At 42.9% G+C, this 22,007-nt stretch overlaps 4 protein-coding genes and 1 pseudogene across 4 annotated transcripts; all 5 read left to right on the top strand.

Annotated features, from left to right (window-relative positions):
- The first annotated feature begins 170 nt into the window (after positions 1-170).
- On the top strand, positions 171-4,272 carry dydc2 (DPY30 domain containing 2). Its single transcript, XM_029527250.1, has 3 exons — positions 171-306; positions 3,066-3,269; positions 4,089-4,272. Exons 1-3 carry the CDS (start codon positions 298-300, stop codon positions 4,215-4,217), a joined length of 342 nt encoding a protein of 113 aa, XP_029383110.1. The 5' UTR covers positions 171-297; the 3' UTR covers positions 4,218-4,272.
- Positions 4,217-7,131, top strand: LOC115060432 (protein starmaker-like). Its single transcript, XM_029528362.1, has 7 exons — positions 4,217-4,234; positions 4,670-4,879; positions 5,095-5,346; positions 5,500-5,589; positions 5,914-6,078; positions 6,338-6,490; positions 6,668-7,131. The coding sequence occupies exons 1-7, from the start codon at positions 4,217-4,219 to the stop codon at positions 6,695-6,697; spliced, it is 918 nt and encodes a 305-aa protein (XP_029384222.1). The 3' UTR covers positions 6,698-7,131.
- A 359-nt stretch (positions 7,132-7,490) lies between these two features.
- LOC115059645 (peroxiredoxin-like 2A) lies at positions 7,491-9,346 on the top strand. Its single transcript, XM_029527249.1, has 5 exons — positions 7,491-7,654; positions 7,748-7,839; positions 8,498-8,638; positions 8,859-9,023; positions 9,106-9,346. The coding sequence occupies exons 1-5, from the start codon at positions 7,504-7,506 to the stop codon at positions 9,190-9,192; spliced, it is 636 nt and encodes a 211-aa protein (XP_029383109.1). The 5' UTR covers positions 7,491-7,503; the 3' UTR covers positions 9,193-9,346.
- Positions 9,347-9,745: 399 nt separating this feature from the next.
- Positions 9,746-12,776, top strand: LOC115059644 (peroxiredoxin-like 2A; annotated as a pseudogene).
- A 271-nt stretch (positions 12,777-13,047) lies between these two features.
- On the top strand, positions 13,048-20,271 carry LOC115060431 (PDZ domain-containing protein 7). The gene is made up of 18 exons (XM_029528361.1): positions 13,048-13,159; positions 13,505-13,603; positions 13,759-13,986; positions 14,436-14,573; positions 14,667-14,841; positions 14,923-15,099; positions 15,199-15,346; positions 16,102-16,162; positions 16,309-16,486; positions 16,632-16,858; positions 16,934-17,098; positions 17,322-17,437; positions 17,575-17,666; positions 18,041-18,132; positions 18,404-18,475; positions 18,834-19,433; positions 19,515-19,615; positions 19,997-20,271. Exons 3-18 carry the CDS (start codon positions 13,824-13,826, stop codon positions 20,138-20,140), a joined length of 2,649 nt encoding a protein of 882 aa, XP_029384221.1. The 5' UTR covers positions 13,048-13,159; positions 13,505-13,603; positions 13,759-13,823; the 3' UTR covers positions 20,141-20,271.
- The last annotated feature ends 1,736 nt before the right edge of the window (positions 20,272-22,007 follow it).

Raw genomic sequence — 22,007 nt, 5'->3', positions numbered from 1 at the left:
GGCTGTGCAAGTGATAAAAGACCTTCTTCATTTTCAATGTGTAAGCATTTTCAAGGCTTTGGTCCAAATGAGGAGGAGAGGGGGAAAAAAAAAAACACTACACACAACAGCCAAACAATGACCCACAAAATAAGAAAGGTGCCAAGTTAGTCCATTTCATCCAAAGAGAGGAAGGCATGAGAGTGAACCAGAAACGTGAATAATCAACGCACACAGTGAAGTAAAACTGCAGCAAAAGTTTGCCTCATGCAGGATTCAGCCTTCTCCTAAACACACGGAAGGAAGACAACAGAAATCATGGTGGAGGTGAGTCGTGGGTGGAGGTGGGAGGAGATGTTACCTTGCGCGATAAAGCAAATATTCCCACAGAATCCAAGAAAACTGGGGTGGGAGGGGGGAGAACGACAACAAAAAAATAAAAATAAAAATGAAGTGTTCCGTGGAGCCTTACACTGTGGACGTAATTCTCCCCTTGTGGCAGCCGGCTCCGGGCTGCAGGACAGCTGTTGCTGACGCAGTGTGGCGTCCTGCAGTGAAACCGGAGGAGTCGCTCCAGGTAGGATCAGATCAGACCTTTGACACTTCGGCAAACGGAGCCGCTTCCTCGTTCCCACACAGCTGGTCGGTCCTTCACAACTTTTTTTTTTTTTTTTTTTTCCCAACTCAGCTCAGATGAAACTGCTGCTGCAAGATGAATGCTCCCACAGATTCCACTGCAACGTTTATCGATTACCTTATTATAACGAATATTTGAGGCTGAGGTTTTCTGATCATCTCTTGCCCTTTTCATTTATTTCCACGGAGCAGTGATGTGTTTCTTCATTTTTAAGGCGTTATATATGTCCTGCTGAGTCATTTACAGACTTGATTTGGTATGTTTAGATCCTGTGTTTGTTTGGGGTTTTTTTTTTCACCTTGCAAATTTTTGTGCGCAATTGAACAATCGACGTAGGCCCTTACAGCACACTAGTCTCTCTAACCTTTTGTGTAAGTGTGTGCCAAGTGCACAAACACTCACGGACACACGCGAAGCAGCTGCAGTTGGTTGTCAATGACAATTGAAAATTGAGGAAGTTTTACCACCTGATGTATTTGCCTCCGTTTGTTCGGTTTCAGTGGGTGAACATGGGTCGAAACGAAATGGTTGGGTCTTTCTTTCTTTTTCTTTTCTTTCTTTCTTTGTGCAAGGTATTACAAAATACTTCCTTTTTTTTTAAAAAACTTGGTTCATGTGGATGTAACAGTTTTGATTTTGAGTAAATAAAATTCCAAATATAACTCAGGCCAAAAGGTTCCTTGCACAAATAACTTTACATAAAAAGCCTAATAAAGGAAGTTAATATACAATGTAAGGAACTGAAATTAAAAAAAAAAAAAAGTTATATGTAAAAAAAGGAAAAGTCCCTTGATGCTGCAACCACAAGGGGGCAGCACGATGGGTTTTGATTTTAGATTTCTTTTATTCAGGCCTATACTGTTGTTTGATACACAAAAGCAAATCAGAAAGCACAGAAAAACAGCATTAGAGTGAAAACAGTCAGCAGAGCCTCGAAGAGACAATGAACTGACTGACACCGGCAGCTGATCTTAAACTTGATCACAAGGCTCATGCGTGGACCGGTATTTTCTTAAGGCCTAATATCTGATACCTTTGTGACAGACAATCCACTTGAGGAGGCTTGACTGTAGCCGGTTTTTCTATAGGCCTCTATGTAACTCACCTGATCATATATATATATATATATATATTTCTTTTTTTTACATTTTTATATCATCTTTTTGAACACAAATAGAGGGGTAGAGCTTCATCAGTGCACTTCATACAGTCTGATTGGGTGCGTCCTGTCAATGTGAATGCTATATTTGGCTGAAAGGTGTGTAGTATGATTATACAAGGAAAATGATAGCTGTGATTACAAATGTTAACTGGGTGTCATCTGTTTCTTGGAAATGGAGCCTGCTGCAATTTTCCCCACCTTCCCCTTTCCAGTGTGAGCAATCACTCCCAGATTTGGAACATTGGTTATTGGAAATTATATCAAATATTGGAGAAATGTGGCCAAGCTTTTCTCACTATCTACAATATAAATGAGATATAAATAGAAAGTGTTCCATGGCCTACTCATGCAACTGAATCTGGGTTTTAAGCCTATCACAGCATTTAAACTGCCCTTGTTGAATTAGTCGGTAGCCTCTATTGAGGCTTAACTCTGGTGCCAATTATAATATACTCCATGTGTGTTTGGTGTGTTTGATTGACATTTGTTTGGTCTTTTCTGATATTTTTATGCTTTTCAAATTTGGAATAGTGAGAGAGTTTTGCAACTATAGCAAAGGACAGGCTGCAGCAGTCTCAATAAATGTGCAAAAGCTTTTTATTAAACTGAAAAAAACTTTTTAGTTTTAATCATTGTGCTAATTCGTCCTTCCTTTTACCATTGTTGCTCGCGAGGGTGTTGCAGTAAGATAACCTGCAGGTAAAAAGTAAAAGATAAATAAGAATAAAAATAAAATGTATTAATTGAAATGAAAATAAATACATGAAGACAACATTTCAGAAGGTTCAAATTTATAACTGTCTAATATTGAATGATTGGGTATGACCTAAATCAAGATAGCTGTTTAGTTAAAGTATTAACTTTAACTTTTTTTGCTTTGGAGTTTTAACTCGCTCTGACTCTAAATGGTATCACCTAATATTCCACACATTGGAAAACAACAGTTAAAAAAAAACGAGGTACACTAAAATGGATAAAATTTAACAGCCAATATCGGAACAGCAGTTGTATTATATAGGAACCAATTAACAAGGACGAGGAGGGGGGAGGTTTAATGGCGTGACACGGTTGTCACGGAGACCACAGTTGCTACTTCCGGACGCTGAGTGAAAACGGTTGGTGTTGTTTTTGCTGTTTTTTTTTTTTTTTTTTTGGTTTTTTTTGCTGTTAAATTACTAAAGAAAATGTTCAACTTAGCTCACATTTCTTTACTTCCAGATTTGTTTTAACTATCCGATTTTACGCTCACGCACTTTCCTTCTTTATTTAATTTTTTTTTTCTTTTAGCAGGTCGTAATAGTCACCCTGATCGTCAGTTTGAAGTTTCGCTGCAGAAAGAAGAAGATGGACTCGGAGTATGTGAAGAAACATCTGGGGAGGTGTCTGGCAGAAGGACTGGCTGAGGTGGCCGAGCGGAGGCCCGTAGACCCGATCCAGTTCCTGGCCCACTGGCTCCATAAGTACAACACCAAAGTGGAGGCCGAGGCCGAGGTCTGCTGCTCTCCATCCCTCCTGTCCTGACATACACATGCATGCACCACTATTATTTTTTTTATCCTCATATGTACACGTTTTAATGGATTAAACTTTCACTACATTTATTTTCCAAAGCACTCAGGAACAAACAAACAGACAAACTGTGATAAATTCACCCTCCATTCAGCATCCAGAGACTGACATGAGAAGTTTAATGAAAGTGAAATGAAGAGTTTGGTTGATTATCTCATCAGCTCTGTTTATCTTTATAAGCTTGCCATATGAATGTTTGAGGTGATGGAGTCAGTGTTGTGTACAGCTTGTTTCCATTGCCCCCAAGTGGCCAAATTTTAATGCAGGTTATAACATGCTGCTAATAATATTTAAGTCTCTCACTAAAAGCAGGTTTGAGTGCATTTTTATCATGTTACTTAAGTAATGCAGCTAATGTTCCTTCAGAAGCAACAACAACTACAAAAAAAATAATAATGTGAAGTTACCTTACTGCTACACACACCATGCCACAACGACTACCACCCCGAAGCTCTGATCTTCAAATCGGTTTTAAGTGAAGGATGACGCAGGCTTAGACAGTCTAAGCTCCTCAGGCTGAGTGATATACTATTAGCTGTAACTATTAGCCTATAGCAACTGTCAGGAGGTGGCGGTCACTTTTTTACCATAGATAGTCGAGCATGTCTATGGTTGCCACAACCTCTTAATAAAATAAAAAAGACCAGAGCAGAATGCCTTTAAAGTTGTCTGGAAGCGTTGTAGGGCCCATCCCATAAGTCACCAACCATGATATTGTACCATGTTTTTTTAAATTTGCAGAAAAGGGCCCATTTGGCTCTCCTGGAGCAGCAAAAGGCAAAAGCCAGAGAGGAGGCGTTGTACCAGGACAAACTGAGGGGGGAGGAACAAAAGTTCACAGAGGCCTTGGAAGAGTCTAAAAACGTATGATGTTTCTTTCAATTTGTGTGTGTGTATTTTTTATTTCTCCAAAAAAGCGTAACTAACCAGCTGCTCTTTTATCTATGAGACATCTTTGCAAAATATTCTCTTTCTACATAAGGTATCAGTTTTTAATCCTCAAAGCAGAAAGACAAGATGGAATGGATTAGTTCATTTTTTCTCAAGTGTATTTTAGGAACGGCATTTCATGATTATAATATGACAATGAGTCATAGTCACACAAATTTATCTAAGTGTACAAAAAACCAACATCATCATTTAAGCTAAGTCAAAGTTAAACAGAAGTAATTAAGTAAATTAAGGAAGTAAAAAAAGATTGGAACAGCAGATGAAAGGAGAAGACAGGGAGGATCGGATAAGCCTCATCGAGCCTCATCGGTCATCACTGTAATGTTCTCCACCAACATTTTCTGCAATTGGAGTACATTTTTTACGCTTAGTATGACATTGTGAGCAAAATAAAGAGCAAATGGCCACATCACCAGATCTCTGAGAAGGAGCCTACAGGATCAGAGGCTCCTTCACCAGCCATACCAAGAGCTGCTGAGGACAACAAACCTGTGATAGAAGAGAAACCACACACTCCTGAAAACCAGCAGGACACAGATGAACACCAAGCAGAAGCTCAGGATGATGACACTCATAAGGAGGTGATTAAAAACTAAATCTCACATCTGTGTGCTTCCGGTGGTGGTTGTGGTTGTGCCTCCCTAGTCTGGGTGTCTCCTGTGAACTTTGGTTATGACTTTGGCCTTTGCTGAGATATTTTCGGTGGAGGAACTGTGTAAGACTTTTCCTGTATGTTGTGGAAGTAACCACCAAATGACTGACTTCACATGCTTTAAGGAGATGGTGTCTCTGCCAGGTGAAGGTTACAGATAAAGTAACCAGTCCAGAATCGTGTGGGGAAAAACCTGTGGAGGATTCTCGCTCTCCTCCCTCGGACCCCCTCGGCACAGAGGCCAATGAGGAGTCTCCAGAATCTCCTGTGGAAAAGACCACAGTGGAGCAACAGAGCAAACAAGCAGAGGAGTCAAGTCATTATCATGTAGAGAGGAAAACTGAGGAGGAGGCAAGCACCGCTCAAGCAGAGGAGAAAGACCAAGATAAGGATAAGGTGGCGGAACACAAATTACATGTATAACATTTTAGGCCAATGACGTGCAACTGTTTACCTGAATGATTTGTATTATAGCAATAAATGTATAAGTTTTTTAGTCATGCTAAATAGTTCAGTTACATATTGTTCTGTCTCACAACTGCCCTGTAGGTGTTTGATCAGCCTGATACCACTGAACCTGAGCAGACTAAACCACAACAAGATGTCCTTCGTTCCCCTGATCCTCAAGACCCAACGAAGGTGATGCTGCTCAAATACAGTTCACAGGCTGTTGATTCTACTCTGCACCCAGCAGCAGGATACAGGATGCCCTGTATACAGGTTTAAAGTGAAGGAAAGGCAGGAGGAAGAGCAAGAAAAGATGCAGACATAGAGATTAAAAAGACCACAAGCAAAGCAAGCTGAAGACATGTCAAACGTAACAAGCCAGACGAAGGAAAAGAGACAAGAGTGAGGCCTCGGGTGAAGGAAATACAGACAGGTTTCAGGCTGAGCTTATCAGGAAGAATGGCATGATGGTTTTTGACAGTGAATCAATCCACTAATTTTGTATCATTTCACCAGAACGTTGATGAGGATGAAACTGATAACGCTGCAGATTCCATCCAAGTAGAGTCACAGAGTGAAGATCTGAAACCAGAGGAGATATTTTCTACTGAAGGGCAGACGACTAAAACTCATCAGGAGACACACAAATCAAGTTCTCCTGCTCTTCATGACCAGGAAAAGGTTCAGTCAACAAACTCTACTGAATATTTACATAAACATACTCTTGTGTGTAAAGTGAAGGATATTTCTCTTTTAATGTTTGTTTTATTTCACACTTTGAATAAAGTGTGCCAGTTTGGAGGAAGCAGCAATGTTGTGTCGTAGCAGTGCTTGACAAAACAGTCAGAGAGGAGAGGCTGTTCAGAATCAAACAGAGACGGAAGTGCAGGACGCTGTGGTTTAATACTTAACCAGAACTGCTCTGACCACCTCATCGCAGGAGGCAGAAGGGCAACACACAAGTCAGACCGCTGATAGCTCGGCCCCGGCTGATGGTGACGTTACAGCAGAGGGGACAGTTTTGAGCCAAAGACCAGAGACTTCACAAGAGAAACATGAAAAGTCTCCTTCAGACAAGGAAGACTCAGAGAAGGTAGACTCTGTCGGCCAACTGGCAGCAAGTGAAAATCCCAAAAGTAATTTATGATCTGTTTCAAATGTCAAAAGATTCACACATACTAAAGGGGCTTGGACTGATGAGTTCATATTATATTAACAGTGACTCATTTGAAACTGAACACTCTTGGGGTTTTTTGTTTGTTTTTTTCAGGAAGTAGAAAAAGAAGACAACCTCACGTGATCAAGTCAGTGCTGTCTGAAGATCAATCATCCACACTGATCTGCATTTCATGCTTGTTTAAATACGCTTATAGCTTCAGTGTATATTTATCTTCATGATCATAGCCATAATATGCAAATATAGGTTTTAAAACAATAAACATTTCTCATCAATCATGCCATTTATACTGTTTGTTAGATACCTCCCTCGGGATATCTCCTGAGAAATATTTGCATTTCATACATATTTGTTTTACAAAAACGGTTTACTCAGTTAAACTTTCTAAAAATATGAAATAGTCTGATACATCTCACCTCACTGACTTAAATGCTCATTACTTTTGACTACAAACATGACATGCTCTTCATTTCTGTTTGTGTAGACGTATGTTTCCAATTTCTTCACATGAAGAGGAGAACAGAGGAAGCCTCCCCTCTGATGTAAATAAATGTGAGAACAGCTGTCGGGGATTGAAAACTCCTGTCTGGTCTCGGATGTTTGAGTAAATTAACATTAAGTAAATTTGATGGTCTGATTTAGAGTTTATTGAGCTTCTGTCTAACACCCAGCAGGATCACTTTCTGCCCTTTGCACACACAACAACAGCTCAGAGAAGCCCAGCCTGCTTGGGAAATGATTTCGTTATGTAAGCCTTTCAGCTGAGACCTTTGGACTCAGGGCTGTGACGAATCTTCTGATCGGTGCTGGGTCCAGATGTGGGCGGGGTTTGTGTCGGGAGGGGCGGGGCTGCGTCAGCTGGAATTTAAATGGGCTTTTGGGGGAAACGCAGCCGGTGCTGGGAGGCCGAGATGCTGTGAGAGACGGCCATGGCAGCAGGACTCATCGCCGGATTCGTGGCCTCCGTCGGCGGCCTCATCACGACTGTCACCAACTATGTCACCGACATGTTTCTGACTCCGCCGCTCAGTGCCACCCTCCAACATCTGGAGGAAACTCAGCTGAAGACTATGAAAGGAGGTGAGTCCGCAATCAGACATCCATATCTCATCTTCAGCTCTGTGGTGTGTTAAAGTTCGGCCTTCGGTCTGTTGCTTCACTCTTCTGACTCAGAAATAAAAACCCTGAAGGCCAAGACTCTGTGGGAGAACTCCGGAGCAGTCATCATGGCAGTGAGGAGACCTGGATGATTTTTGTGCAGAGAGGTAACCTCACAAGTCTTCATGAAATAATTCACTGCTCCATGAAAACAAATGAAATTCTCTCCTTTGGATGTGACTTCAATCCATCTGTTTTCACTTAACCCCCTTCCTCCGTTTCTGTCACAGTGTGTCTGTGTTTCGAAGCTGAAGGATACTGATGCCATGAACTGGAAACACTCATGTTGTGTGACTCTTACACAAATCTTTAAATTCATCCTGTAATCTGTGACCATTGAAACAATATTTGGCTGCACATCATGACTCAGTGGGCTCACTTTGTTCTTCATTGGTATTTCGGCTAGAGAGGTTGGGGCTGCTAATTTCACTTGAGAACACTTGTGGGTACTCAAGTGGGCTCACATCAGATGGACAACATGAGCTAAAAGGATTTTGCTGTGGCCCTGGAGCTCACCAGCTTAACAACTTATTAAGACACAAGTTTGACATACCGTAACAAAAGGTCAATCATAAGTGATATATGGACAACCACACAAGCTAATCAGATGGTTGTGTAAAAATTTAATTGGAAAATCTTGTCTTATGAACAACATGCAGCAAATGTTTTAGAGGATCTGTCATTATTGCGAGTGTGTTGTGTCGTGTTGGTACACTGACTAACACAACACTTCTTGTTAATCTGGTTTGTGCCCTCTGGCTGCAGGAGGCTGCAGAGCTGTCCTCTCTGAAACCCCAGCTGGACATGCTTGGGGTCCCTCTGTATGCCGTGGTGAAGGAGGACATCGGCACTGAGGTCCAGACCTTCAGACAGTACTTCAACGGGGAGGTCTTTTTGGATGAGAAGGTGGCTTTTAATTTTTTTTTTTTTTTTTTTTTTTTCTCACAATGAATTTAGTATATTGTGTGGTCCGTTTCCTCTCTGATGCAGAGGACTCCTCAAACTAGAATCAGCCAGTTTCTCCACATCCTTTCTTGTGAGCACACTGAAGTCATTCAAAGATCTGAGAAATCAATTCGGTTCTGCGTGAATGACTCAATGGTTCGGGTTTGTGGTATCATTGCAGAGGCGTTTTTATGGACCCCGTGAGCGGAAGATGGGTCTGTTGGCGTTCTTTCGTGTCGGGGTGTGGCTGAATGGCCTGAGGGCCTTCAAGAGCGGCTTCATGGGAAATGTGTTCGGGGAGGGCTTTGTCTTGGGTGGGGTCTTCGTCATTGGAAAAGGACGGCAGGTAAAAATGTCAAAGAGCAATGTAAGACGTGCAGTGACCCAATTTATGCCGAATGCCCCTCACTGTGTTTATTCTTCTACAGGGAATCCTACTGGAGCACCGAGAGATCGAATTCGGGGATAAAGTCAACACTAACGATGTCATCCAAGCTGCCAGAAGAATACCGTAGGAACTCTAATGAAGAAATAAAGCTTTGTATTACTTTAAAAAAAGAAAGTCTCAGTAAACTTCAGTAAATCACCAACAACTGTCTTTCAGCTGAAAGTTTAGAATCACAAATGGCATGTTGCTAGCTTTAGTATTGTAAAATTGAAAATGTTTTAATTGGGATGACTTTTTTTTTTTTTGTTAAGTGCTATCACAGGTTTCACAGAAACAAGATGCATTTCAGGTCATGGCTGAGATGAAGAGGCAGAGTGTGTTAATGAGAGTCTGTCTTTAAAGTCGACAGAGGAAGCAGACTTGATATCTAATACTCGGTTCCTTTTATCACAGTTGTACTGTTTTGTTCTCTTTGGGAACAACATAGTGTTACCTATGACTAATAAAAGAATGGCTTTGCCCTGCAGTGTGTTTCTTTTTCCCTCAATTCGCCGTGTGGAGAAGCTGCTCATATGTTGGTCTTCCTCCACAACAAAAGCCTGAATTCCCCTGAATGGAGGGAGGAGCTTTTTCTGTTCCAACCTAACCAAATAAGATCAGTCTGACTCAGTCTGAGTGTTGGGAGAACTCTCACACCAAAAACAAAAACTAACTGCACACTGAGGATCAGAAGTGGACACCACTTTGTGCTCAGCATTAATACAGCAGAGCTCTTAATGGATACTCATTGATTATGGCTGACACAGCGACAGAAACAGGTTGGTGCTTTTCGTATTTATTTTATTCTATTTTTTTCCTCGAGACAAACTTGTACTTTAGCTGCTCGACCCTGAGGTTGTGGGGGTAACTTTTATTTTCTTAAGAAATCTGCATTTAGGAAGGGGAAAAACAGAGCTGTTCCTTGTTGGTGATGTTGGTCACATGAAGGGTGTTGTCCTTCAGATACAGTATCACTACTGACAAACATTAACTGAAAGAGACTGAAGTTGTTTTAAAAAAAAAAAAAAAAAACTAAATTTGACTTGCTGGCTTCGCTGTGATTAAATTTGAGCCAAATTCATTGGAAGGTAAGATAAAACGTTGTCTGTTTGAGGTGATATCCTGACCGCTGCATTAACATATTTGTTTACTTGTTTACTTGTATATTGTGTGACGGTTGGTCTACTCTCCATTTTAGTATTAATCACTTGTGGTCAAAGCGGCCACACTCAGTCATAGGCTCACTTTTAATGTGTGTTTTATTCGAAATACCAGTGACTGATGTGCCTAAAGGCCTTTTTCTGTTTAAGGAGCTAAGTCACTGTATTTGAATGACCTGTGACATCAGATTTTCACTGATGTATTCGTATCTGTGAGCAACTCTTTTATATTCTGAAAAGGAAAAATAGCTGCTCAGGGAAATAAGTATTTTAGGTTTTCAGCGATATTTTTTGTGGCTTTGTTGAAACTTTAACATGACTGATGAGCTTGTCTGTGCCATTTTATCTGCATTCATGTTTTTATGCAGCTGGTGTATTTTCTTCGGTCTTTCCAGCGCTCTCCTTTGTCCTGAGGGGGGAGCTGTCTGACATGTGGTACGTGGTTCTGGCAGTTGTGGCCATGCTGGTGGTCTCAGTGGTCATCGCCAACACTGGCTGTATTCTAACCAAGTCGACCTCAGCCTCTCTAGAAGAACTGGGTGCCACTTACCTGCAGACGACTACAGGTGAGCAGACCGTGGAGAAAGCTGCGGAGAAAAGTCGCCACAAGATCAGTCATTCCTGAGCTTACAATCATACCACGTTTTCATGTTTTTCATTATACTTTTTTTCCTGTGTACTTACCTATAATCAGCAATCAACCCTAACCCAAAAGCAAAACTAAAAGAGAGGAAATCCTGATTTTACATTTATCCAGTAGACAGAAACATGACATCGAATGAATGATAATTTTGTTCAGTATTATCGTGTTGGCCCAAGAGGTCACGACTTTGGTTACTGCAAAGAATGCTTTAAGGATGTTCATCTGAGCTTTAAAGCTGAAGGTCACAGTTAAAAGCTTAGTTAGTGAAGAATGTGATTTTTAACACAATACTCTGAATTTTTAATGAAGATTGTTGTTACCTTCAGTTAATCTCGAGCTTTTTGAAGTAGTAGCTTCATCGACAAAGAGAAATCTTGGGATCTGTGTGACTCTGCAGATGGGACGACGGTGAAAGGTCAAACTTTGTGGGAAAGGAGCGGAGCAGTGATTCAGGTCGTGAGGCGCCCTGGATGAGCCCTGTGCAGAGAGGTGCGGGAAGAAAAGCTGTAAAGCTGTAAGAGATATTTTATCAGCAGCAGAGGAGCTCGCACTGAAAAACAGGACACATCTGTGCCAAAACTTTCAGTGTTTCTAAATGTTTTTTGATCCTTTGCCAACATGCTGTCACTCAGCAGTGGGCTATTTCACAAGGGATGTCTGGACTGCCTGTGCTTTGTTTTGTTTTTGTGTCACGGCCAATAACTGACATATTGTGACATCAAATGCGACTTTAAGTACTCCTGCATGAACAAGCTGTTATCATGCTTACAATTGGCTGTTTTGAATTATGTAAATATTACTCCACCTTATCTGCATCTACAGCGGCTTTCTTGGGTCTCATCTAAAGGGTTGGATGAGATTTGGTTTTACTGAAAACAAAGAAAGCCGCCCCCTAACCACTCTGACAATGCCCACGGTGTTAGATAGAGGCTACTGATTGTCTCAGGTGTGGTCTAATTTCTTCAGGGTAATTAATGTGGTAATAAATTAGTGATGTTTAAAAGGGTGACACCATCAGATGTCAGCAGATTGTTGGTGTCGCTTTCATGTCCAGGAGGCTGCGGAGCTGTCCTCTCTTAAACCTCAGCTGGACCAGCTTGGGGTCCCTCTGTACGCCGTGGTGAAGGAAAACGTGGGCACCGAGATCCAAAGCTTCAGACAGTACTTCAAGGGCGAGATCTTTGTGGATCACAAGGTACTAGTGTCCAGCCTTGTCTCGTCCTTTCACGTCCTCCCCGTTATTCCCGCCTTGATGTTTTTGCTTTGTTTGTCATTTGCAGCGAGTTTTCTACGGTCCTAAACCGAGGAGAATGGGTCTGGCTCTGGGCCTTGTTCGTCTGGGTGTTTTACGAAACCTGGTCCACGCTGGGAAGAAGGGCTACCAGGGCAACAGGAGAGGGGAAGGTTTCATTCTTGGAGGCCTGTTTGTCATTGGAGCGGAAAAACAGGTAACTATAACATGAGTCATTCCGGATGGGAAATCATTTGTTGTACTTGCCTGTAAAAAGCTCGGATGTCTGCCTTCTTTATCAGGGCATACTGCTGGAACACAGGGAAAAGGAGTTTGGAGACAAAGCAGATCTGTCATCCATCATGGAGGCTGCAAGGAAAATAAATAAAAGCCAATAAATCAGAGAAAATCTTTAAATATGAATGAGATTGTCATTTCCCAAATTCCTCTTTAGACTTTTCATTTGTACTTTTTTCTCCAGATAAAGTGTTTTGTTTGGTTGCTGTGCCTTTGGATTCTTCTTAATGACGGCCTGTGTCTAAACCTGAAGGGAGGAGGAGGCAGACCTGATACTGAAAAACCAACACAAAGCCACAATGTTATAATAAATGACTCACAATAAACACAACGTGATAAGTTCTGGCTGTCTGGGTCATTTAATACTTGTATTTTTAGTCGTGTTGAATTATTTTTAACTCTCTAGTGACAGAATTCAGGTGATTGGCGTGTGTACTGTCCAATCAGATACTGCCAATTAAGCTCAGTCCAGCCAATCGACGCAGATTGGGGGCGGGGCTTAGTGCTCCAGGGAAATGTCCCGTCCAGGTGTGTTGAGTCATTGAGCCCGACGTGGATCCAGACAGGACTGTTATCCGGCTCCACGTTGTTTATTTACAGGCTAAAGGACGGATTTAAAAGACACAGGGACATTTTTCTGTTTTTTTCCTTTCCAGCAGCTGCTGTCTCGCAGTCTTAATGTGCTTTAAATGAGATCCTGTCTGCGGCTTTGAAGCAAAATGTGGTAAGTCGCTTTGCGCTTCTTGTTACACACAAAACGTCAGCTAAGTTTGTCTAAAATTAAAATGCATTGGTGCGCAACGAACACCAAAGCGAATGGGGCACATTTATCAGATAAATGACGCAGTTAAAATGTATATTTTGAAGTCAGACTGTCATCAGAGGTATTATGGAGTGGACACCAAGTGACCTGACTCTAAGTGGGTCAGCTGAGAGCTAAATAAAACTGTTAAATCCTGTTTCTGGCCTCACCTGTGGTCACATATGCAGATCTTAGCCTTTAACATGCTTTGACTTGTTGTATTTGTGCATTTGATGTTTGTGTTTATGTGCAAACTGCTGCTTTGAGGCTCAGGTGACGGCTGAGAGAGATGCAACATGGGCAGGAATGGACCAAAGCGTGACTCCAGAAAGAGCCAGCTGTCATGTCACAGAGCGGCCTGCACCAGTGAGTCGGATTGTCCTGTGTTTCACTGCACCGGCAGGCTCCTACACAACCCGGCACCTGTACAGAGAATCACACTGTATATCCAGCATGCAGGGAACCTGGAGGACACAGAATTTCCTGAGGATCTCCAACTTTCTGCTTTTGTGCTGCTGTAGACGCATCCAGCCGGAGCTGAGCCCCCGGTGGAGAGCACATGTGAAAGCGGACCCTTCCAGCCTCCATGGCCCATTCGTCAGAGCCGCCCCGCAGGGAGAAGGCCCCCGGGACCCAAGGGCCACATACTGCTACTCGCAACCTCTTACGGAAGAAAGAGCAGCGCCGCCGGGGAATCCGATCCTCCTCACCCATGGGACGGGTCATCCTTATCAACTCTCCTGTGGATGGTGAGGAGCAGCTGTGCTGGTGGCTTGTTACAGCCTACAGTAGATAGAATACTTTTTAAGTCTAGCATGCAAAAAATTGTTGGTGTCTGAAGAGAAATTTACTTTTAGCAAAGGTGGAAGCAACAACAACTGCAACAACCAATGACGTTCCCAGAAGTGTGTCATTTGAAACATCAAGAGACAAAAGAACAAAAATTACTTAATATATCTTTATAATTGACTGATCAGAAACTGAATAAGAACAATGTGCGAGGAAAATATGCACATGAGAAAAATATTCACTCAGTTAACCAAAATCAAAAATGTCCTCCAAACACTTTTTGGAGATGTTCTGGGCTACAAGCCAGAAAGCCTCCACTGCATATTAACAAATCGTCAAATAAGGTGAAGGAGTCAGATTCATTAGTGAGGAGACATCGCTCAGTGACACAGCGTCTGTGTGAATTCAGGTGGAGATGACAGTGAGGACCTTCATACGATCACCGTGGACAAGAGTGTGGATGGAAAGCTCGGCTTCAGTGTCCGTGGGGGCTCAGAACATGGACTCAGCATCTTTGTCAGTAAGGTGGAGGACAACAGCACAGCAGGTGAGGGAAACGTGAAAAATCCAACCAAACTTGTCATTCATGCCGTTGCGTCACGCCTTGTGTGCTTATTTCGCCTCTTTTGTTGGTCTAAAGAGGAAGCAGGCTTGCTCGTAGGCGATAAACTCGTGGAGGTGAACGGCATCAGCCTCGAGAGTATCACCATGAGCAGCGCTGTGAAGGTCCTGACGGGAAACAACAGGCTGAGGATGGTGGTCCGACGTGTTGGCAAAGTCCCCGGCATCCGCTACTCCAAGGAGAAGACCACCTGGTGACGAAGGACTCTTCCTCTTTGGATTCAGGTGGACACACAGTGTTGTATCCTGGTTTTATTGGATTTTATTTTTTTCAGGGTGGACTTGATTCACAGGCGTATGGTGGTGGAGGAGAGTGGACGAACACCTTCGGAGGCCAGTTCAGGCAGTGCCCTTCAAAGGATTGTCCACCTTTACACCACTTCAGATGACTACTGCCTGGGCTTTAACATCCGCGGGGGAAAGGAGTTTGGCCTCGGCATCTATGTGTCCAAGTAGGTTCCTCTGCCACAGAAAGCCAGAGGCATTTTAACACAGCTGATCCTCCACACGCTGTAACATGTTGCTGCTCCTCTCCCGTCCTGTTGTCTTAGACTGGATCCTGGTGGGCTGGCTGAGCAGAATGGAGTAAAGATGGGGGACCAGATCCTGGCTGCCAATGGGGTGAGCTTCGAGGACATCAGCCACAGTAGTGCTGTGGAGGTGCTGAAGAGCCACACACACGTCATGTTGACCATTAAGGTGAGAATGATGATGATGATGGTCCAGAAGTCACAGCAGAGAGCCAAGAAAGTACCGATGAGCTCAAAAGATGAGAAAATATCTCGAGTTCAAGAGTTTCTAATGTCTTTCAACCTCAAAAGTGTTAGAGTTAGGGTGTTGACATCGGCATTAACGACGAGCTGAAGAGTAAGTGAGACCTGTATCATGCTCCAAAATGAAATGTGAGTTCTTCTATTGCTGCCTTGATTAAATGACCTGATAGATTAACTCCCTAACCTGTCCTCTGCCCTCTTCAATTCTGTCATACATACAAAAAATAAGAATAAATGAGCGCAAACTACATGAGTGACGCCGCTACACAACGGCGTCAGTGTGTGCGTGTGCGGCAGGGCCGACAGCTGGCATGCAGTCGTAATATTCCTCGCTCACTTTACTTGCCAGAGCTTGGGTTTCGCGGTGTTAAAAAAAAAATAGCCAGGCCGTGTGCATTATTCACCAGGCAGCCGGGATCAGGTGCTGATGGACGCATGGAGACCGGGTTTTATGCAGGTTACGTTTTGGGATCCCCTCGTTCTGCCACACGTAAACCAAACCAGGCGGCAGAGTTAGAAAGCACCGCAGCTATCAAAGGTTACTAGAAAGTCAAGAGGGGAAATGCGCCTCTCTAGGAAGAGGTGAATGTGTTTGTTTTGGGGTCTCTGTGTGGTTCTCAGGTTTCTCTTTATCAAACACAGCAAATTCTCATTTGCATATCTGTGTCCATATCTTCACAGGAAGCAGGACGATACCCTGCATATAAGGAGATGGTGGCAGAGTACAGGTGGCTCAATAAGTGTATGTGTCTTTTTGTCGTCAACAGTGTATTTGTGTGTTTCAGTGTTAAAGAGCTACCATCGAGTTCTGTCTCTGTGAATATGTAAAGAACAGGCATTCGGGGATATGATGAGATAAGTTGTGAATGACTTTGTTTTCCTCACCAGTGTCCAATGGCACTCAGAAATCCTCCTCCCAGGGCTCAGACTCCAACTCTTCAGCCTCCTCTCTGTCATCGGGGACTCCGGTCAGCTCTCTGAGCGGCCTGTCTCAGGTCATGTTCCCCCCCAGCCTGTCGTTTGGCTCGGACATGGTTGACGTCTGCATCTCCACTGAGGACCAGAGGTTTTGTTTGTTTGTTTGTTTGTTCTCCACATTTGGGATAATCCTCTTCGAGCACCAGCAACAAATTCTAGACCTAAAGAGACAAATTAATCAGGAATAATTATAAGATTTTTTGTTTGTTTATTTATTTTTTTCAAATGTCCAGGTCTGAGTCCGAGCGGATTGAGACTGCCATCCAGACGGACCTCCCTCCACAGAAGATGGGTGCGGACACCACTCGCAACCTGGGACCTACCACTCTGCTCAAAGACACGGTGATTCGTGGCGAGGAGGGCAGGGGGAGGAGGGAGTCGCCCAAGACAGCCATGCTGCTGGCTCTCAGCAGGCCGAGCAAACCGATCAGCAGGTCGCAGAGCCAAGTCACTGTGGCAGGTGAGACGGCAAATTTCACAACGGGATGGAACAGATGAACCACACAAATGACCTGCTGTTGCTCTCCCATCGCAGAGATCAAGCAGAAGAAAGAGAAGAAGCAGAAAGGGAAGGATGTGGAGGAGAAGAGCACCCTGCAGCGCTCAAAGACCTTCGTTAACCTGCTCTTCAAGAGTGCTCGCAAGAGAGACGCTTCCAGGAGACGCTCCAAGTCCCCGTCCACAGACAGGCCCGGCAAAGGTAGCCACATGTTCTGTCTTATATCACTTTAATGGTGCCCTTTAAATTCTGGTGGAGATTTGCGCTTTGAACGGGTCGCAAATGTGTAGTTCTATACAGAAAGCCCTCCGTAATTATGTGAGAAAGGCACGGCAGTTTTCAGCAAACTTTCCTCAAGCAGGAAGGCATGGAACAGGGCTGAGGTGGACGTCAGAGCGGTGCTGATGGATTTTGTTGTTTCCAGAGGGACAACAGCACAGTGCAATGCCAAATTCAGAGATGGTTGGAGTGGTGGAAGACATGGCCCGCAGGCTGCTGACGGAGGAGGAGGTAGCTGTTGTGATGAAGACGTGTCGGAGGGTAAGAAGCAGACTGAGGCTGTAGTCTAGTCTTTGTTTTGTCTTTATAGTATTTAACAGTCTTCTTTCACAGCCGGTTTCTCATATGAATAACAGTTTTATCAGCCGGACAGTGAATCGATGATTTGACTGTTACAGTATGTAGCAGAGCGGTCTGTGGAAAACTTGGTACGGCACCTGCTGGTTGTGCTGGACCGGCCTGAGAAGCTGCTGCTGCTGAGAGAAGTCAGGTACGAGGAACAAAGTGAGGGATTAATTACACCAGGAATAATAACTGACGCAGTATTATTCAACAAATTACTATGATCACAACTTAATGTTGCTGATAAATTATACAATAGGCACATAAATCAGAGTTTCTCTGATTTTCTCTGCCTCCGTATTGTAAACATGGATAAACTCTTTAGATCAGCTCAGGTGCAAATCCGGCCACAGAAACAGTGGCATTACAAATACTAGCAGAAGGAGATTAAGGATAATCTCAGGATAATCATCTCAAATCCAAATGTTTCACAATGAAACACTGACGACTAATTAAAATGGATCTGTAATGTAAAACAGTGTGGGAGGGAAAAAATGGCTCAGCATTTATTGTCTTCTCCAGATTGCTGCTTCCTCCGCCTGACCTGAGCGTGTTCAATAACATGGTGACTCCCGTTGAAGTTGAGGCCTACGATATCCTCAAGTATCGTTCAAGTGAGTGTGATGCGTCCTGAATTTTTACAGCATCTGACCTGAATTTGTGGCAGCAACTTCACGCTTTTGAACACTTGTTCATTAAATATAATCACATCTGCCCATTTTCTGACATTCTGGACATTTCCTGTTGCTTTTCTGCGACAGTCCAATGGTTAATCTTGGTGATCAGAAGTCTGTGTTAATCAACGGGTATTGAGTATTTTGCTCTCCTTCTTGATTTTCATGCATGTTCTGTAAATGTGCATCCTTCTCACCTTTTTTGTTTCAGTTCGTAGTCCTCCTCTTCGCTCTCCTGCGTCTGGTCGAGCACCCAAACGGCGCCTCATCACTCCCATCCCAGGTTGGTGCCTTTCACTCCCACTGCAGTGCTTTAGTAGGTGCTTAGGACTATTGAAAATTGGTGGAATGTCCAATTTTCTAATTTTTTTTTATTTTTTTATTTTTTATTTTAGAATTGATATAAACAACAGTGATGAATGATCAATATAAAGTCAGTATATTTTTTGCCAACAAAATAAATTTGGCATGATGCTGTTAAATTAAAGATGAATAATTTTCAACACAAGTCAAATATTAAGTCGGACTTTCCATCTCTTTTTCCTTTTCTTTGGTATCTGTTCTCTGATAATATGACCTAATAGGGTTTATATGATGGAAACAAAGATGCTAAAAGGTGTCCTCTCTCCCTCTCCCTCCAGATTACCAGGGAGGCTTTGAGCTCCTCAGTGCTGAGGAGGTGGAGAAAGAGAGCCACCTACTGGAGGAGTTGGAGAAGCTCAGTCTGTCTGGGCTGCAGGGGTCCAAGGAGAGGCCCAGTACTTCCACATCTTTCACCCCACTGCTGGACATCCCAGTGGATGGATATAACACAGAGCCCAAACATCTCAGACCCTCCTCTTCCAGTCCCACACTTCCCAACTGGCTGCTGTCCCGCAGCAGCGACTCCCTCCCTCCTCTCCTAAGCGATGTCGGCACCGCTCGCTCTGTGCGCTTTGACGAGGTTTCACTGCACTCAACCTCAGACAGGGCTGACGCAGAAAGAGGAAGGTCCAGCCATCCGAAGGGCAAACGTGAGAAAAGTGGTAGCGGGAGTAAAGAAACTGTGTTCACGCTGCAGAGTGCTGCACGCAGGAGTCGGCCGTCGTTGTCGCAGGTGTTCAGTTTGAATCCAGATCAACTCCTTAGTGAGCAGGTGAATGGCCACCAGGTGCCCTCTGAGAATGGACTCCATTTGTCAAACCCTAAACAGGAATATGAGCTCAAAACTGTCAGCATCTCCAAGACCAAACAATCACTGGGTACGTGTTGGCTGTCAAATCTGTAAATTAGAACATACAAATATATCACTGACATCCTCTCCTGTTGCTCTGATGCTCCAGGCATCAGCATATCTGGTGGGATGGAGTCAAAGATTCAGCCGATGGTGAAGATCGAGAAAATCTTTCCTGGAGGAGCCGCCTCCACCTGCGAAGTGCTTAAGGTAAACACAATATCCCAGGATTCACAAAGTTGTTTTAATACCCCTTTAAAATATCCATGCCATGATCATAATGTAGCGGAAAATTAATGGATGTGTAAAACAATTAAAGTCGGAAATTCAAACTGGAGTTAAAGCTAGAATCAGTATTTTCTGACTATCAGATGAGTGTCGGACTGGCACGTTCAAACCAGACAGCCCATAATCATCCAAAACCATCACTGCTTCAAGCAACAATAAACATTTCTGATTTTAATGAAATAAACCTTGTATCGGCTAAAGGCGTTGATAAAAATGCAGATTCCCAGTTTGTCAGTTTCTCCATGTGTGTCTGAACTTCAGTGGGTTTGTTTTGTCCTCTAACCGTTCTTCTCATGTCTCCAGGCTGGATTTGAGTTGGTGTCTGTGGACGGAGTCTCCTTGCAGGGAGTCACCCATCAGCTTGCTGTTGACATCATCCGGCAAGCCTTCAGCAACAAGGCCAAAGACCCCATGGTGTTCGTGGTCAAAGTCCCCAGAAGCATTTAGGAGGAGGCCGGTAGATTAACATCTCAGATTTATCAGAGATGTGAAAACTCAGACTCGCCTGAAACACTGCTGAGCTCAGAGGTCAGGTATGTGATATTTGCCATTCATGTTGAAGTTGGGGATGATGATGGACGCAGCGGACTGAGCAACCTTTTGAGCTGAAAAACAAAAAAACAAAAAAACAAAAAAAAAGCCTTAAGCAGCAGATCATGGGATTCAAGGAAGGTTGAGCAAATGACAGGAAAAGCTGGAATCATGACCAAAAAAAAAAAAAAAATGCTTCCAATGCCTTCAAGAACATGTTTTTTAGTTTATACTTCGTTGTTTTTAAGGTCCAAGAAGGTGGATCAGCTGCACATTAGTACCTGAATTGTTAAATATACAGGATGATAAACTGTAACTGCCTGTGCACTGAGCATTTAAAATAATTAATCATAGTCCGTGTTGTTGAGTTGTTGACCTGCTGAAAGCAGTTACCCGCCAGATGAAACACTTATTTCTTGGTTGAGAAAAAAAAAAAAAAAAAAAAAACAACTCAAGATTGTCATTGGTGTAAAAACTCAGGATTACAAAGATGACTTGTGTTATTGAGTGTATCATTAAGTGCTGTTACACAGTAAAGGTGAAAACTGGAACTCTGACTTGGGAAGAATCTGTATTGTGTTGAACAAATATGAACAGACAGCAATTAAAGATCATCCTTTTTTTTTTTTTATTAAAAACAAATTAGGTTTGTTCAAGAAATGTACAGCATGAAAATATACATTTAATGTCTTCATACAAATATTGTGGATTATAAAATTACACCGAGGAACTGGAACAAACATCCACACGAACATCAATATACAGGCAACTGTTTCTGCACTGAAGGAGCAAAATATAACGTGTGACATTGCTTTGGTCTATTCACAGTGGCTATGTTTGTGTTTGAGATGGACAGACAGACATCTCTCGAAAAAAGCTTTACACTTATGATTAGCTGGGGTTATTTACAGGGGATTTTTATTTCAATCGGCAGTGACGGAGGAACTAAATATACGTGAAACAGCTCCTCCATTTAACGGTCGATGGAAACACAGTCACGTCACGGTCCAGCTAGTTTGACTTGACACCAAATCACCCGTCATCCAGTGCATGTTCACCCATCCGCAGTGACCCAACAGTCTGCCACATCTGGCACAGAATGGCACTGAGGGACTTTCCCCAATTATCAGACACAGAAGCCAAAGCGGCCAAGCTTGACTTGAGAATAGATTGAATGTTCCTGCCAGCATCGGGCCGAATGTATACTTAAATTCAAACTCCGCTCAAAGTCTTCAAAACATTTTACTTCTCCCGCTGAGCTGTTTACTGTGTTTTCAATGTTTGAGAGATTGAAATCACTCAACTGCATTGTAGAAAGAACTGTATTTTTACATCATTTATCGTATTTTATGTGACAAAGTACGTAAGTGTTCAAATTGTTTGTCCACAGTTGACCTTTTCCAAACACTTTAACTTGAATAACTCCCTCCACAGATACTCAATATTCAGCTAATTTTATTGGATACACATAGTTTGTATCCTGTTTCCTTTGTGATGAACTGCTGTAACAACAACTCAACATAATGAGAGTAGATCATTTCCACCATTTATCTGGTGTGACCAGCCGGTTAACTCTAGACCCAAAACTCTTACTGTGAACAGTCAGAATTCTTAATGTTTTAGTTTTTGTTGTTTTTCGCAGCACAGTAAAAAGTTGTGTTTTACATAGTTTTCTGTCTCCTTGTCAAATTGGGACACTTGATGAAACAGAGCCATCATTTCTATTAGTAGTAACACTTGTGCTTGAAGAGGCCTGTTAATTTTCCAGAAGGTTTACATATTC

The sequence above is a fragment of the Echeneis naucrates genome, chromosome 19 (genome assembly GCF_900963305.1).
Source record: "Echeneis naucrates chromosome 19, fEcheNa1.1, whole genome shotgun sequence".
NCBI classification, from domain to species: Eukaryota; Metazoa; Chordata; class Actinopteri; order Carangiformes; family Echeneidae; genus Echeneis; species Echeneis naucrates.
This window is presented reverse-complemented; position numbering and strand designations above follow the sequence as displayed.